The 14,146-nt window shown below is 52.9% G+C and overlaps 5 protein-coding genes across 5 annotated transcripts; 2 read left to right on the top strand and 3 right to left on the bottom strand.

Moving 5' to 3' along the window:
• Window positions 1-3,194: 3,194 nt before the first annotated feature.
• On the top strand, window positions 3,195-4,640 carry SAPIO_CDS8544 (Exoglucanase 3; the record flags this gene model as incomplete). The annotated part of the gene is made up of 4 exons (XM_016790159.1): window positions 3,195-3,460; window positions 3,555-3,727; window positions 3,810-4,310; window positions 4,396-4,640. The coding sequence occupies 4 exons, from the start codon at window positions 3,195-3,197 to the stop codon at window positions 4,638-4,640; spliced, it is 1,185 nt and encodes a 394-aa protein (XP_016640422.1).
• A 656-nt stretch (window positions 4,641-5,296) lies between these two features.
• Window positions 5,297-6,567, bottom strand: SAPIO_CDS8543 (Biotin synthase; the record flags this gene model as incomplete). The annotated part of the gene is made up of 2 exons (XM_016790158.1): window positions 5,297-6,229; window positions 6,373-6,567. The coding sequence occupies 2 exons, from the start codon at window positions 6,565-6,567 to the stop codon at window positions 5,297-5,299; spliced, it is 1,128 nt and encodes a 375-aa protein (XP_016640421.1).
• A 959-nt stretch (window positions 6,568-7,526) lies between these two features.
• On the top strand, window positions 7,527-9,163 carry SAPIO_CDS8542 (uncharacterized protein; the record flags this gene model as incomplete). The annotated part of the gene is made up of 3 exons (XM_016790157.1): window positions 7,527-7,544; window positions 7,822-8,831; window positions 8,902-9,163. 3 exons carry the CDS (start codon window positions 7,527-7,529, stop codon window positions 9,161-9,163), a joined length of 1,290 nt encoding a protein of 429 aa, XP_016640420.1.
• Window positions 9,164-10,566: 1,403 nt separating this feature from the next.
• On the bottom strand, window positions 10,567-12,146 carry SAPIO_CDS8541 (uncharacterized protein; the record flags this gene model as incomplete). The annotated part of the gene is made up of 5 exons (XM_016790156.1): window positions 10,567-10,992; window positions 11,261-11,578; window positions 11,671-11,797; window positions 11,952-11,989; window positions 12,105-12,146. 5 exons carry the CDS (start codon window positions 12,144-12,146, stop codon window positions 10,567-10,569), a joined length of 951 nt encoding a protein of 316 aa, XP_016640419.1.
• A 793-nt stretch (window positions 12,147-12,939) lies between these two features.
• On the bottom strand, window positions 12,940-13,968 carry SAPIO_CDS8540 (uncharacterized protein; the record flags this gene model as incomplete). Its single annotated transcript, XM_016790155.1, has 2 exons — window positions 12,940-13,622; window positions 13,689-13,968. The coding sequence occupies 2 exons, from the start codon at window positions 13,966-13,968 to the stop codon at window positions 12,940-12,942; spliced, it is 963 nt and encodes a 320-aa protein (XP_016640418.1).
• Between the last annotated feature and the right edge of the window lie 178 nt (window positions 13,969-14,146).

Below are 14,146 nucleotides of genomic sequence, written 5' to 3'. Positions count from 1 at the left end.
GGCTAATAAAGATTCCAACCTTCCCTGATCCCGATGAAAGGTCGAGATGAGAAAACCCGACGAACCACAGTGCTTTCTCATCTCCACTCGTACCTTCCAGCCATATGGCGGCTTAATATATTTGCCGTTTCAAGGAGAGGGAGAGAGACATGGGCAAAATCCACCTCAGCCCAGAGGGAGGGAATTTTAGTGAGGTGGGAAAGGAAGAAGAAAGGAACCTTGGTTTTCTTCTGGATGGGGCCTAGATATTCCATCAAATCTTCACTCTACTGAATTCTGATGGTCATTCTCCATCGCAAGGGAGACTCCGAAATGCAGCCCGGCCGATCTTTCCACGGTGTCTCGGCTCCTCCACACCTCACTTGGTTGCGATGGTGTGGGACTCCATCACCCGGGATGCTTTTACCTCAATAAACAAACATTGAGACTATATGAAGAGGAGGGGGAAAAGGGGAGAAGAAGGAAAACCCCGCATTTTTGCAATAACGCAGGCAAAGAGGGAATGGGGGACTACGGATGCGAGGCATCTTGAGAGTTCAACTTGCAGAATTAAGACCACATCCGGCCACCGTATTCTGCAGTGCCGAAGTCCCAGACCTCTTGGTCCACAGCCCTCCATAATTTATCGATTTTATAGAGGATAAACGAGAAAGAACGAAAAAGGGTGACGCCCTAAATCTGAACAATAATATCACCATGGCCCCGTGATCAAGGTGAAGGAGGTCGGAAATTGTCATCATCTTCTTGTTACAGTCGACACGGTGGCGGATACTAGCGAGACGAGACGATGCGAGATGAAGCGAGCAAACATTGTTTCCATTTCTAGTTCGGGATTGCTGTTCCTGCTCGGTTCTCCTTCGTGCGCCGAGAGCAGATGAGCCAACCATTCTGAAATATAAGGATACGAAGCTTCGGATAGACACCCGGTCCTTGACAAGAAAGGCGGAGCCAGTGGTGCCTCCGCCTGAGACGGAAACTTAATCTGCATAGCGTCTCTCATGATTTCTCCCGATGCGTTAGAATAATGGGTCATGCCTGATCCGAATGTGGCTTGCCCGTCGTAGAAGCCTTACCTCGCTCCTTGTCGTCACTTTAACATCCCCCCACGTTGTTGCCGAGAGGAGGTCCCGCAGTATGGGTGAGTGGTAGTCTTCCAAGACATTCAGTCGATATCAAACGGCCCAAGAGAGCATGGCGGAGGATTGAGCCGCGCCACAAACCTACAACCAACAGCTATTATAACAATGCTATTATATACCTATTTCTTCCCCAAAGAAGACCTACCAATGGAAGAGCGTCTCCTCTCGGCCTACCGTCAGTTATACATCTCATATAGCCCCCTTTCTAGAGCCACCTGCGTGACACCCGGCATCATCTCCTCCCGTAAATGAACCTATATATCCTCGGGATTTGCCCTAGCGGGGTGCATGTCTGCAAGGGGTGGCCTGGCCACATGGAGAAAAAGCACAAATGCTCTAGTCAAGAACAGAAATGCCCCAAAAAATCCTACAGAGAAATAAAAACGGCTGGCTAGGTCCTGACTCTCCAGTAGACCACCTTCTGATCACACGCGCCCCGTTTTGGTCAACCCCGAGTGTGGCATAACCTCGCTGATGAGGGCTTGTCGTTAAAGGCACCTACGCGGCATGAACTGATAGAGAAGTCGCCATAAGAGTGGGCCATGAAAGAACTTAGAGGGAGGAGAAAGGATAGAGAGAGAGACAGCAAGTGAGGAGAGGATTATTATCGACCGCGATGATGGGATGGTAGAACTAGATCCTCACCGTCGATCCCGGTGTAACGTCTCTTGTAGATCTTGTTCCCCGATCTCAGCAGGTCGCCATTACCATACATCGAAGAGGATTAAGCGCACCCATAGCTGTGCTCGAGGCAGATGTCTGTTATAAGCCTACCCACTCTCATTCTCGGCCTTTTTTTTTTTGGTACGAGGCGACAAGATCTTCGGCCCGTCGGTTTTTGGAAGCTGGGCTGTCAATATCAGCGAGCCACCGGGCTTGCTTCCATCAAGATACTTCCATACATACGCCGTCAGTTCCATATAGAGCTAGAATCGTACCTGCCCCAGGCTCTATATGTGATGTTCATAATCAACGTCCCCGTCCTCTCCACCCCCTTCGTCACGACCTCGTCAAATCAACGATGGTCGTCCAAACATTACAGCCCCGCATTCTTTATTTCCGAAATGGAGGGGTGAGAAAAGGGAAATATGTAATATAAGGGGAAAAAAGTACCTCGTTTATAGTACAGTGTTGTTGTTGTTGTTGTGCTGGGCAAAGCGAGGCCACCGCAAGTAAAAGGCCGCTTTACCCTTTCGTTGCTGCGTCCCATAGACAAAATATTAAAACGGGTCTCCAGGAACGGAACGGCAGAGCTACTATCGGCGAGAAGCCCACCCACCGCTCGGAAGATCAAGCCCGAGCCCTTTCGTGCCAGACGGCCCTCGCTTCCTGATTGAATTTGCCTGTCTAGCCCCGGCCGTTACTCCCCCGTTTCCCACTCTCACTCTCCACATGCCCATTCTCCTGACTCGCCGAATATCCATATCCAGAATATGAGCGTAATATCCCACGTTTTCTTCGCTAACCCCGGTGAACGATGCCCCGTTCATGGCCCTCTCTTCTTGGTCCTACTGTATACTCTGTTATGCGAGCCAAGAGAGGCATTTCTCATGGTATAGTGGGTATAGTGGCGTGGTTCCTGGAAGCTCGCTTTGCCATCCAGCTCGCACGTTGCCATTGCCGTAGTACCCTCCGGGCACTCAAGGATAGAGCACAACAATGGTTGCTCCGATTGCTTGTCGTATCTTCTCAGGTTCGGTACCTGCTCAGCAACCGGTATTCCATGGCTCCCGGCATGTTCTAATCCCAAATTGATTGATTAAATCGCATGACGAGGATGGCCCACAGGTCGGGTAGCGGAAAGGGAAAGGAGACGGGCTCCCGGCAAGAAATCTGGGCAAGCTCCCCGTTCGCCATTGTTTCCCCCCTTCCATCTCCCCCGATATAAAGACATTGGGTTCCTGCTCGGGCTTGGTGTTCCTCTTCTCTCCCCCTCTTATTTATCCCTCACTCCCAAAGCCTAATCTCTCAGCCTCTTCTGTGTCCTCACCACATATCTTCTTAGACACTCTCTGTTGAAGTAGTAGGAACAGACTTTCCTTTTCCCTCGTCACAATGAAGGTTGCTGCCACCATTGCCCTCGCGGCCCTTGCCGCCGCCGCTCCTCCCTCGGCCACCGTCAAGGAATCTCCCCGCGCCGTTGCCGCTGAGTGCGAGTCCGCCGTCACCCTCGACGCCAGCACCAACATCTGGAAGACCCACAAGCTCCATGCCAACAACTTCTACCGAAGCGAGATCGAGGAGGCCGTCACCACCATGTCCGACGAGTCCCTGAAGACGAAGGCTCTTGCGGTTGCTGATATTGGTACTTTCGTCTGGGTGTAAGTTGATATTGGAGGCGTCGGGGCCCAGAGAGGCCGGGCCTTTAGGGAGACCATAAGTAAAGATATAGCTCCAGACTAACAAGCTATCCAGTGACACCCGATCCGCCATTGAGCGGCTCAAGAAGGCCGTCGAGGATGTTCCTTGCGAGGAGATCCTCGGCGTCGTCATCTACGATCTTCCCGGCCGTGATTGTGCCGCCAAGGCCTCCAACGGTGAGCTGAAGGTTGGCGAGATCAACATCTACAAGACCGAGTACATTGACCGTAAGTTGGCGCCCGTCACATCTTCCTCCTCCATCTCCATCACAGAGAAGCAGCCGCACTGACGCCTGCTCCCATTTCCTAGCCATCGTCGAGATCCTCAAGAGCAAGCCCAACACCGCCTTCGCTCTCGTCATCGAGCCCGACTCGCTCCCCAACCTGGTCACCAACGCCGATCTTCAGACCTGCCAGGACTCCGCTGCCGGCTACCGTGACGGCGTTGCCTACGCTCTCAAGAACCTCAACCTCCCCAACGTCGTCATGTACATCGACGCCGGCCACGGTGGCTGGCTCGGCTGGAACGACAACCTCGAGCCCGGCGCGAAGGAGCTTGCTGACGCCTACAAGGCCGCCGGCAGCCCCTCGCAGGTCCGTGGTATCGCTACCAACGTCGCCGGCTGGAACGCCTGGGATCTCAGCCCCGGCGAGTTCTCCGATGCCACCGATGCCGAGTGGAACAAGTGCCAGAATGAGAAGATCTACGTCGAGACTTTCGGTGCTGAGCTCAAGTCTGCTGGCATGCCCAACCACGCCATCGTCGACACTGGCCGAAACGGTGTCCAGGGTCTCCGTGAGGAGTGGGGCAGTAAGTTTTTTTCATTTCTTTCCTTTTTCCCTTTACACCACCTTTCGTTCAGCGCAACCAACTCATGATTTTTCTCTTCTTCTAGACTGGTGCAACGTCGACGGTGCCGGCTTCGGTATCCGACCTTCTGCCGACACCGGCTCCGAGCTTGCTGATGCTTTCGTCTGGGTCAAGCCCGGTGGTGAGTCTGACGGTACCAGCGACGAGAGCGCTACCCGTTACGATTCGTTCTGCGGCAAGCCCGATGCCTTCAAGCCTTCTCCCGAGGCCGGTAGCTGGCACCAGGCGTACTTCGAGATGCTCATCAAGAACGCCAAGCCCGCGTTCTAAGGGACTTGCTGAAAAGAGAGAAGGATCGAAGAAATGGGTGAAGGGCAGAATTTGCGAAGAAACATGGCGCTACGAGGGAAAAGCAAACAAGGCTCGGTGCTTAGGCCCATGGCATTGCACTCTTGCCTCAGTAGGGGGATGGATTATGATGCATGATTGAAGTCCCCGTCTTCTTGTACATATACACGTACCTTTATCCTTGACTAGTATATATACTTTGTCTCCAACTATCTCTCTATTCCAATGGAATCAAGGCTGCTTGGAATTCTTTTCTGTAAGACGTCTTCCTGGAGTACGGGTAATCTCGAGGCTTGACGCGGTATATTCTAAGCTAAGATTGGACCAGACGGTGTCGAGAAACATCTGAGGCCTTGGGGCTGGAGGATATATATCGAAGAGGTTAGGCGGGAGATTGATGGGCATTAAAAGTAAATGTTAGTACCAATCACCACCTAAATGTATTCCCTCTCGAATTTCTCTTGGATCCCCAGAAAGAGGGCAAGTGGGCCAGTCTTGCATCTTTTAGAAGTGTGTGTAGGAAGCGGAAAGGCTTTGTGGGAGTCATTGCCCTTCGATCACTTGTTGAATGATGTCGATAAATCGAATGCTCAGCTAGATCCTGTTTCACTTTAGAGAGCAAGACCATCCCAACTCCTTCATCCAGAACTAACACGCCTCTCTCCCTCCTCGATCCACGCTTCCTCTTCCACGACGACCTCCGTCTCCATAGGTTTTAATCCCCACTTCTGAAACAACGCCTTGTCCTCGTCCCAGCCGCTACAATCAGTCGTCAACATCTTCTCTCCCGTAAAGATGGCGTTCGCTCCCGCCAGGAAGCACATGGCCTGTTTCTCCTCCGTCATGGTGATGCGGCCGGCGGCTAACCGGATGATGGTGCCGGGCAGGACGAGGCGCGCCGTCGCAATCGTGCGCACCACGGAGTCGAACTCGACGGCCTTGGTACCTTCTAGGGGGGTGCCCTTGATCGCTACGAGGGTGTTGACGGGGAAGGATTCGGGATGCTTGGGCATCGTGGCGACTTCGTAGATGAGCCCGATCCTGTCCTCATGCTTCTCGCCGAGACCGAGAATACCTCCGGTGCAGACATTAATACCGGCGTCGCGAACATGCTCGATCGTTTGCAACCTCTCGTCGTAGGTTCGCGAAGTAATGACGCTGGGGTAGTGCTCTCGAGAAGTATCCAAGTTATGGTTATAAGCAGTGAGACCCGCATCAGCCAGCTGCTTCGCCTGAGCACCATCCAGCATGCCGAGGGTCACGCAGGCCTCCATGCCCATGGCCCTAACGCCCTTGACCATCTCGACGATGTTCTTCAAGTTGGACTTGCGACCGCGCATATCCCTCCAGGCGGCGCCCATGCAGAACCGGCTGCTTCCGTTTTCCTTGGCGATGCGGGCGGCTTCGAGGACGGAGTCTACGGTGCTGAGCTTCGTGGCTTTGAGTCCCGTCGAGTGTCGGGAGGACTGGGCGCAGTAGGAGCAGTTTTCGCTGCAGCCTCCAGTCTTGATGTTCATCAAGGTACACATCTGGACGGCGGAAGGATCATGGAACTTGCGGTGCACGGTGGCCTAGAGGGACTAATTAGATATGATAAGGGCACCATTTACATCGCGATCAAGACTGATGATGAAGCTGGCTCGACATGGAATCCAGCAGCTAACACCCTAACAGCTCCCAGAACCGGAGTCCACAAATTATTACGGCTACTTACTGATTCGTAGACGAGCTGCATCAAAGGCGTATGGTAGATGGACGAGATCTCCTCCTTCGTCCAGTCGTACCGCGGAGCCTCCGCGCGAACAGCATTGGCAAGCACATCTGAGCTGCTGGCATAGCGACGGATACCCTGGACGGTAGCCGAGGCTGACCGAGGCGATCGTAGGGGTGTAGAAAGTGCTCTCCGCATGTTGCCGATCACGGAGAGTCGAGTAAGTTGGTGGAGGGGGAGGAGAGGCCAAGGAAGTGTGAGGGGAAGGGAAGGGAAGGGAAAGGAGGCAACGGTCGAGGCTCAACACAATCCTACGATATCAAGAGGCAAACTAGAAAAATAGATAGGGAATGGAGGAGGAACAATCATGCATCCAGAATCCAGAGAAGAGGGAGGGTTCACTAACTGTCTTATCACCAATTGATCAGATGCGTCGGACCTCCAAAACCCCTCCTCTCTCTCTCTCGCTACCCACTACCCACATTTCCCCGCTTAAGCAAATATTTCCATGTTCTTATTTGACCAGAAGGTTCAGACCCTGATCGACCCGGCCGATGTCAACCGATCTCCGACCCCAATCGATTGATAAATTGAGAAATCCCCAACCAGGAGCTCCCATCCGCTTGGCCTGACTGGTTTAGTCTAATTCATTGTCCTCAAATGTTCCGCTCTTCAACGCTGGGGTCCCCTCGGCACAGGCTCAAGTCCCGCCCTCGGAGCTCGGTATGGCAACACAAGGGAGACATTGAGGGAAACCTTGCCCGCGCTAGTCCCCTGAAGCCATGAAGCCCTGAAGCCCTGAAGCCCGATGGCCCATGGATGAGCAGAGCATTGGATATCCCCCGTCGGTGGTTGGTAGGATTCAATGTTCCACTGCGATCGTCAATTTCACCAATCGACTTCCAAGTGCCGTCTTGTAAGTGTCAGCTGCAAATCCTGCAACCCATTGATCAAAGATCAAATGCCCACTCCAACCCTGACACCCTGACACCGACACCAACACCAACACCGACCGCCAAACTCGTGCAACATGCCCATCTTGGCGTGGCCATCTCTGCAGCGCATGCACCAAGCATTAAATTAAAATCCTACCTATATTGATCCTATATCGTAACGTGCACCGCCCCTTACAAAAGGGCCTCATTCCTTCGTAGAAAATGGCCACTTTAGACATGGTCATTTTACCTTTGTATAATTATAATATATAGATCTATTCAAATGACCATGTTCAATGTGTCCCTTTAGAAATAGTACCCCGTCCACGTCCGTCGTTCCCAGCCTTTGACCTCCTCGAGCGGCACAACGATGAAAATAGCTATGGTGGTGCTAGGCAGGAACACTTGGCGAGTGTTCGCACGAATACTGTCCTGTGCGTATCTCATACAAACAGCGTGGCTCGCGACAGCCGCTAATGAATGCCCCAGCGACAACCCACTTACTATACGAAACCAGGTCGACGCCGACAAACTCTCGCAATGCGGTTACTTCCTCGGCGATGTCTACGTAACGGACGATGCGCAGGGAGATATAGTCTTGGGGGGCGTCAATAGCATCGGAGGCAACTTTTTTGTCAACACCACGCAGAATCCGTCCACGGGAGGTCTCAAGTCCGTCTCCGCGCCCGATCTCCGCACCCTCGAGGGCAGCCTACGACTTGGGCCTCACTCCACACTGCAGCGCGTCGACCTTCCGCAGCTGAATCAGGTCCTGGGTTCATTCCTCGTCGGTACTGTGCCCGAGCTCACAGAGCTAAATGCTCCGGCTCTGGGTGTGTTTAGAGGCTCCTTCTTTCTGACCGACGCGCCGAAGCTAGAAACTTTTACGCTGAAGGCGAACACCACCTACCGTAACGAGTTGGAGAAGGCAGGCGAAGTCCGAATAGGCAATGTTGGCGTGCGCAATCTGACCAATGTGTTCAATGGATTCTCTGCCTACAGCGTCTGGCTGGCCAACCTCCCGAATCTAAACGATCTTACAATGTATCTAGGCGACGTTAAATACTTTGACGTCGCTGGAAACGGGAGGCTGAACCTGACAATCCGGAGTTTGTGCTTCGAGAAGCCAGCTGTGCACATCAATATCACCGGCGTTTCCGCAATGAACAGTCTCTGTACGCAAATTCAAGGGAGAAAGTTCTTCTTCGAGAACAATACGGCCGAGGTGCTACCGTTCTGGATCAAGGGCCTTCAACAGCTAAGAATTCAAAACAATCCCAACCTTAGATTGGCGATACCGGGTTCGACGCCATTCAATGACGACTGGTCGCTCCGCGAGGTAATCATCACCGACAATCCGAAACTCAGGCTCGCCCAGTCCCTGGGGGCTGACGATCCATTGGTGCGCAATTGTGATGATTTCTACAAGGGTAAAAGCTCTGGATATGACACGAGAGAAACATGGGTCTTCGACTGGGATCTTCTAGAACACTTGGAGATCCATGCCGACATCGAGCCCAAGTTCTTGTAAGTTTTCGTCGTCAACCTAGAACGCCCCTATAATTCCGTTCCTCGCGCTAACCGCTTGACCCTCTAGCATCCCTCTTACCGATGATGGGTTCAATAGTAAAACCAGCGTCGTTGTGGACGTGTCAATCGCGTCCACAGATCCTGGGTTCAGTTGCGACTCGTTCAATTCGCTGCGCTCCAAGACTGGATTCCTTCGCGGCGAGGATTATTCCTGCCAAAACCAGACTCTTCCGTTCGGTCGACCGGACGATTCGTATGCATCATCGACAACTCCGCGGACCATGTGGGCGGTTGCTGCACTTGCCTGGACAGCAGCGATGTGTCTTTGAGGTGGTTGTCTGGGCGTGGGTAGGTTTCCCAGGGACGACGAAGCGCTTTGGAGACGGAACTCACTTCTTTCTAAGGCTGCGGAAGTTCGCTGAAGGGGCCAGGCCAGGGCCACAGCGGCTAAGTTTTGCGCCTTGAGGGGAAACGCACGGGAGACATAGAATTAATCCCTGGGAGGCGTCGTGAAGGGTTAGGGAGGACGTTGCTCGTGTTCCTTGATCGCGGAGTCTCCATTACATCAGCCGCAAATGAGACCTTCTGTAATGTACTCACAGAATGACCAGTCTTCGATATCATTGATGTATAATAGCATAGCGAAATGATCAGTTTCTTTTTCGCATATTTAAAAAGAGAGAAATAGAGAAGCCGATGGTTCCCAGCCTCGTAGTTAAGATAATAGGGGGCTAGTGACTGATCTCCAGAGCCCCCCCTTAGTTATTCCGTCCTTTGGGCTTAATCGAGTACCGCGATCCCTCTGCTGGTTAACGTTATCCCATATCGGCTTCGGAAAGACCTACGCGTTGAGGAAATAGCATAGCGAGGCCGGACTAGTAAAGGATATTTGGCTCGGCACCTGGGCCGGGGCAGAACGGGGACAGTGACGGATCTACCGAGGTACACTGCAACTATTTAACATTGAAGGAGCCATAAGGCCCAGGCTAGGTCCCTATCCATGCATTGCGCTTTCTGTATATCTTGAAATAATGCAAGTAATACATCTAGTGGGCTGCAGAGGCTCGGAGAGTGCTGATGGTCATATGCAAGAGGCCAGGCGACAACACAACAAGATCCAGTGATGGCTTCTCACTCATCCATCCCGCCTCTAGACCCTTTTGGCCTTGAACGGCTGCTGAAACGGCTGCTGAGACACATGTGTGCACGTACAGGAATGCTTCGGTGAATTTCGTCTTTGGAATCATCCATTCATTGCATGGTTTTCACTTGAGAAGGCTATATACATATACAGCCACCCAAAAACTAAAATGCCTGCCTCGTCTTGCCGATTTTGCCGAAGCCAGGTTCTGGGTAGGAAGGTTCTATGACAACATTGAAAAAATAGCATCATCACTCTTCCCGCCTTCGAAACCTGGGTTTACGCGCAAAAAAAGACCAATAAAATGACCGCGAGGAAGACAGCCTGTTGACGCCCGACCATGATCTACCATTTTGCCACTCAAAAACGTGCTACGACAACCAACTTCCGCCAACCCCCTCTCTCCCCATCTCCGCTCCAGCCCCTTTTCCCTCTCGAAGTTGCTTGCTCCTAAAATTTTTCCCCTTTTTGACCATCCGAAGTTTGTTTCAACCTGAAGAAGCCCTTTGTGATATAATCCCCAACACCCCAGAGCTAACCGTCACAATCGAGAGAGAAGAGAGAAGAAAGAACAGGTAGGTAAGGAGGCTCTTACGCCCTGGACATGACACCCCAAGCGCGGATGATGTTGTCCGTGTAACCGGCGAAGAGGGTCTGGCCATCGGCGCTCCACGCAAGGCTGACACACTCAGGCTCGCGGCTCTTCTTGCCAACGGCGGTGAACTCGGGCTTGAGCTCATCGACCTTGCTCTTCTTCTCGAGGTCGAAGATGATGATGCTGCTGGCAGTGGCAGCGCAGAGCCAGTAGCGGTTGGGGGAGAAGACGAGAGCGTGGATCTCATCGTTGGCGTTGAGGGAGTAGAGGTGCTTGGACTCGTTAAGATCCCAAAGCATGGTAGTGCCGTCCTTGCCACCGGAGGCGCAGAGGGAGCCATCGGGGGAGATGGTGACCGTGTTGATGTAGCCCGTGTGGCCAATGTGGTCGGTCTGGAGCTTGCAGGTGGAGAGCTCCCAAACCTGTCGAGCAGAGGAAAGAAACACGTTAGCATCCTGCGAACTGGCTGTAAAAAGAAAAAAAAAAACTAGCCCGGTCTTTCCACTTCTCGCTTGACATATGTGCAAAAGGGTAGAAAAATCAGGATATGGTGATATTGGTCTCATTACCACAAGCTCGTAAGCCAGGGTTCTGAAGTAGCAAATACTTGAAAGCATCATGTACACACACATAGTCTACGGGAGAGCGAGAAGTTCGGAAAGAAGACCGGGAGAAAGCATTTCTACATACCTTGACGAGCTTGTCCCAGCCGGAGGAGACAATCACGGGGTTCTGGGGGTTGGGGCTGAATCGGACGCAAGAGACCCAGTCGGTGTGGCCCTTGTCGGTGATGGTGTACTTGCAGTCACCGAGGGTGTTCCAGAGCTTGATGGTGCGGTCGCGCGCACCAGAGACGATCTGGCGGTTGTCGGCGGAGAAAGAGACGGAGAGGACGTCGCTGGTGTGGCCGACGAACCGGCGGGTGGTGGTACCAGTGGCGAGCTCCCAGAGGCGGAGGGTCTTGTCCCACGAGGCAGAGAGGGCATAAGCACCATCGGAGGAGATAACCTGAAAATTTCGTTAGTACCCCAACTCCTTATGTTGAAAAAAGCCTCGTCGACTGGCCGAGGCTAGCCCTGGGGCCCAGAGTTGGCACATACACAGTCAGAGACGATGTGGGAGTGGCCGTGGAGGCTTCGCTTGGGGTATCCGTATTGGGTCTCGTCGCGGGTGAGGTTCCAAATGATGAGAGTCTTGTCACGGCTGCCCGAGAGGAGCATGTTGGGGCTATAATCCAACCAAAATTAGCACACTTGCACTTTTTCGAGCCGGGAGATGGTCAAGCCGGCTCCATCCAGGCGTCGCTGAGGCAGGGCAAGAAATAATCGATAAACGGGCCTATCCACAAGGCGAGGGACGACGGGGCGATTCGATAACATACTTCTCGATGGAGGTGGCCAGCGAGGTGACCCAGCCGTTCTGAAAAGCAGTCAGTAGGCATGTCCATTAGAAAATTTGATCCGATGACGAGCCCTCATCCTCAGAGTCGAGCGGGACGACGGCAACGGCAACGAGAGCGCAGATGTAGACTTACGTGGCCCTCAAGGGTGCCCTTGAGAATCAATTGCTCAGCCATGATGATTATGAGTTGGAAGGAATGGCGGAGGGCAGATGTGGTGGTGGATCGCGATCGAGGGCTTGTGTGTCGTGGTGATGTTCACCTGTGGGATTAGATATTTGTTAGGGGTCGGTCGGGCAAGGGAGAGAGGTAGGGAGAGGGTTGGTGGGGGGGAAATACAGCAGAAAAGAGATCCAATTCGCTGCCCCAGCGTTTCCTGTTCGTGGGTACACACAGGCTCTTCTTGACTCGGGTCTGTCTGTGGCCACAAAGGGTCGTTTTGGGAAATTTGCGATTTCTGCTCAACCGACGTTTCTGTGTGCATGAAAATTAGGGCCACACCAAAATTTTTGGGTGGGCGACAAGAGAAAAGTGATCAATGTGGGGCAATAGAGGTGAAGAAGTGGGTGAGGCGAAATCAAGTGTGGGCAGGTGCCGGGCATTTCCAGATGTCGGCCAGGGGGGCACTGAGGATCAAAGCTCAGGTCACAGTACTTCGTAGGCAGAATATGATTAAGGTCAAGGGGAAATGGCCTTGTATTATGGCATTGAATTACTTTGGTAGGGTATCTATAAGCATTAACGCATTGCTGTACATTGAGCCAGTGGGTCTTCAAGAACTCCCAAATGCATCCCCTCTGTCTCATGTCTTCGTCCAGTTAGTAGAGTGCTTGCACATACGACGCCTGCATCTTAGCTGCAGCACTAATACTCCGCATTCTGTTTCATCCCAGTATCTCAAGGCGCGGCCAGTCGGATACTCGACGTCGCTCTCTGCGACATTATCTCAGCACAATGTCCGATGCTAGGTTCATGTTGTCCGAGCCGCCGGCCTTCGCGTTGAGCGAACCCCCTCTCGGCGGTGAGATTCAGTTGCCGAGTTGACAATCATGCTTGCGTTTGCAATTTGATCCCCCAATGGTTTCTCCGACGTGCTGTCTTTGAGTGCCGAAAGCCCATCCCGCGACTTCATCATCCTCTCCATAGCATGCTCCCAGAGCTTGTATCGCTCGCGACTGGCGGGGTACCGTTGTGTCTGTGACCGTACCTCCTTCTGCTGACGTACTTTCGACGCGCGTAACAGGCCTCTAAGGGCATCCTCTCCTTGTTTTGCCGCCTTTGATACCTCTTCGCGCATTAGATTTGGATCCTTCTTGTCGCGAGCCTCCTCACGTGGTGTCGAGACGAAGGTATGTCGGCTGGGGAATTCGGGGAACTGCGAAGGTATGTATTCTTTGGATTCCTTTTCGGGTTTTCCGCTGAGCTCTTCGGAAAGAGTAGGCAGTGGTCGTAGATACGAACCGCGGGGAACGCTAATATTCTTGGTCTTGGGGACAAGAAGGTTCTTCGGGATTGGGTGCCTTGCATGAGGTTTCAAGGAATCAATAGGGAGGTTGAATGTTCGTAGAATCGTTTCAAAGTCCGCCGGGTTAGGTTGCTCTCTGCGGGCGGAAAGGGCCTGGTGCTTGAGGGCCTCGATCAAGGATTGCAGATCTGTATGGTAGGCAACCGGCCTAGTTAGCTACAATGGAGACGTCGTCAGATGAATGAGAAACATACACTCCTCAACAGCAAGCGCGAAGCTCTCCATTGCCACGCTGTCCGCACTGTCGAAACCGACGTAGTCTAGCGCCACAGCGATTGACCTTTTTAAGCCAGTGTGGGCGAGATCGACTGGTCGAGGATGTGTCACCATGACGGCAGTGGGAGTGAGAGATTGGCGTCTGTCACTATTGCCAGAGGGCGCGGGCGCGGGTTCAGAATCGACGCTGATCTTGGGATCCATTTCCATTTCCACGTCGCCGTCGGGAGACGTCCTTATTCCGCTGTTGCTGGACATCGTGGAGGTGGGATGGGGAGTGAAGGTGAGGAAGTTAGGAAGGGCGCTGGAGTTGGGTTCGGGGAGAATTCAAGGTCGGGCGCGATTTAGCTGGAGGGTAGAGTCGCGTGAAGTATCATTCGGCCGGTAGAAATTGGGATAAATTGGACGGGAGAGTGATTTTAAGGCTCTAGGAACG

This window comes from Scedosporium apiospermum, assembly GCF_000732125.1.
Source record: "Scedosporium apiospermum strain IHEM 14462 chromosome Unknown SEQ_SAPIO_0121, whole genome shotgun sequence".
Taxonomy (NCBI): domain Eukaryota; kingdom Fungi; phylum Ascomycota; class Sordariomycetes; order Microascales; family Microascaceae; genus Scedosporium; species Scedosporium apiospermum.
This window is presented reverse-complemented; position numbering and strand designations above follow the sequence as displayed.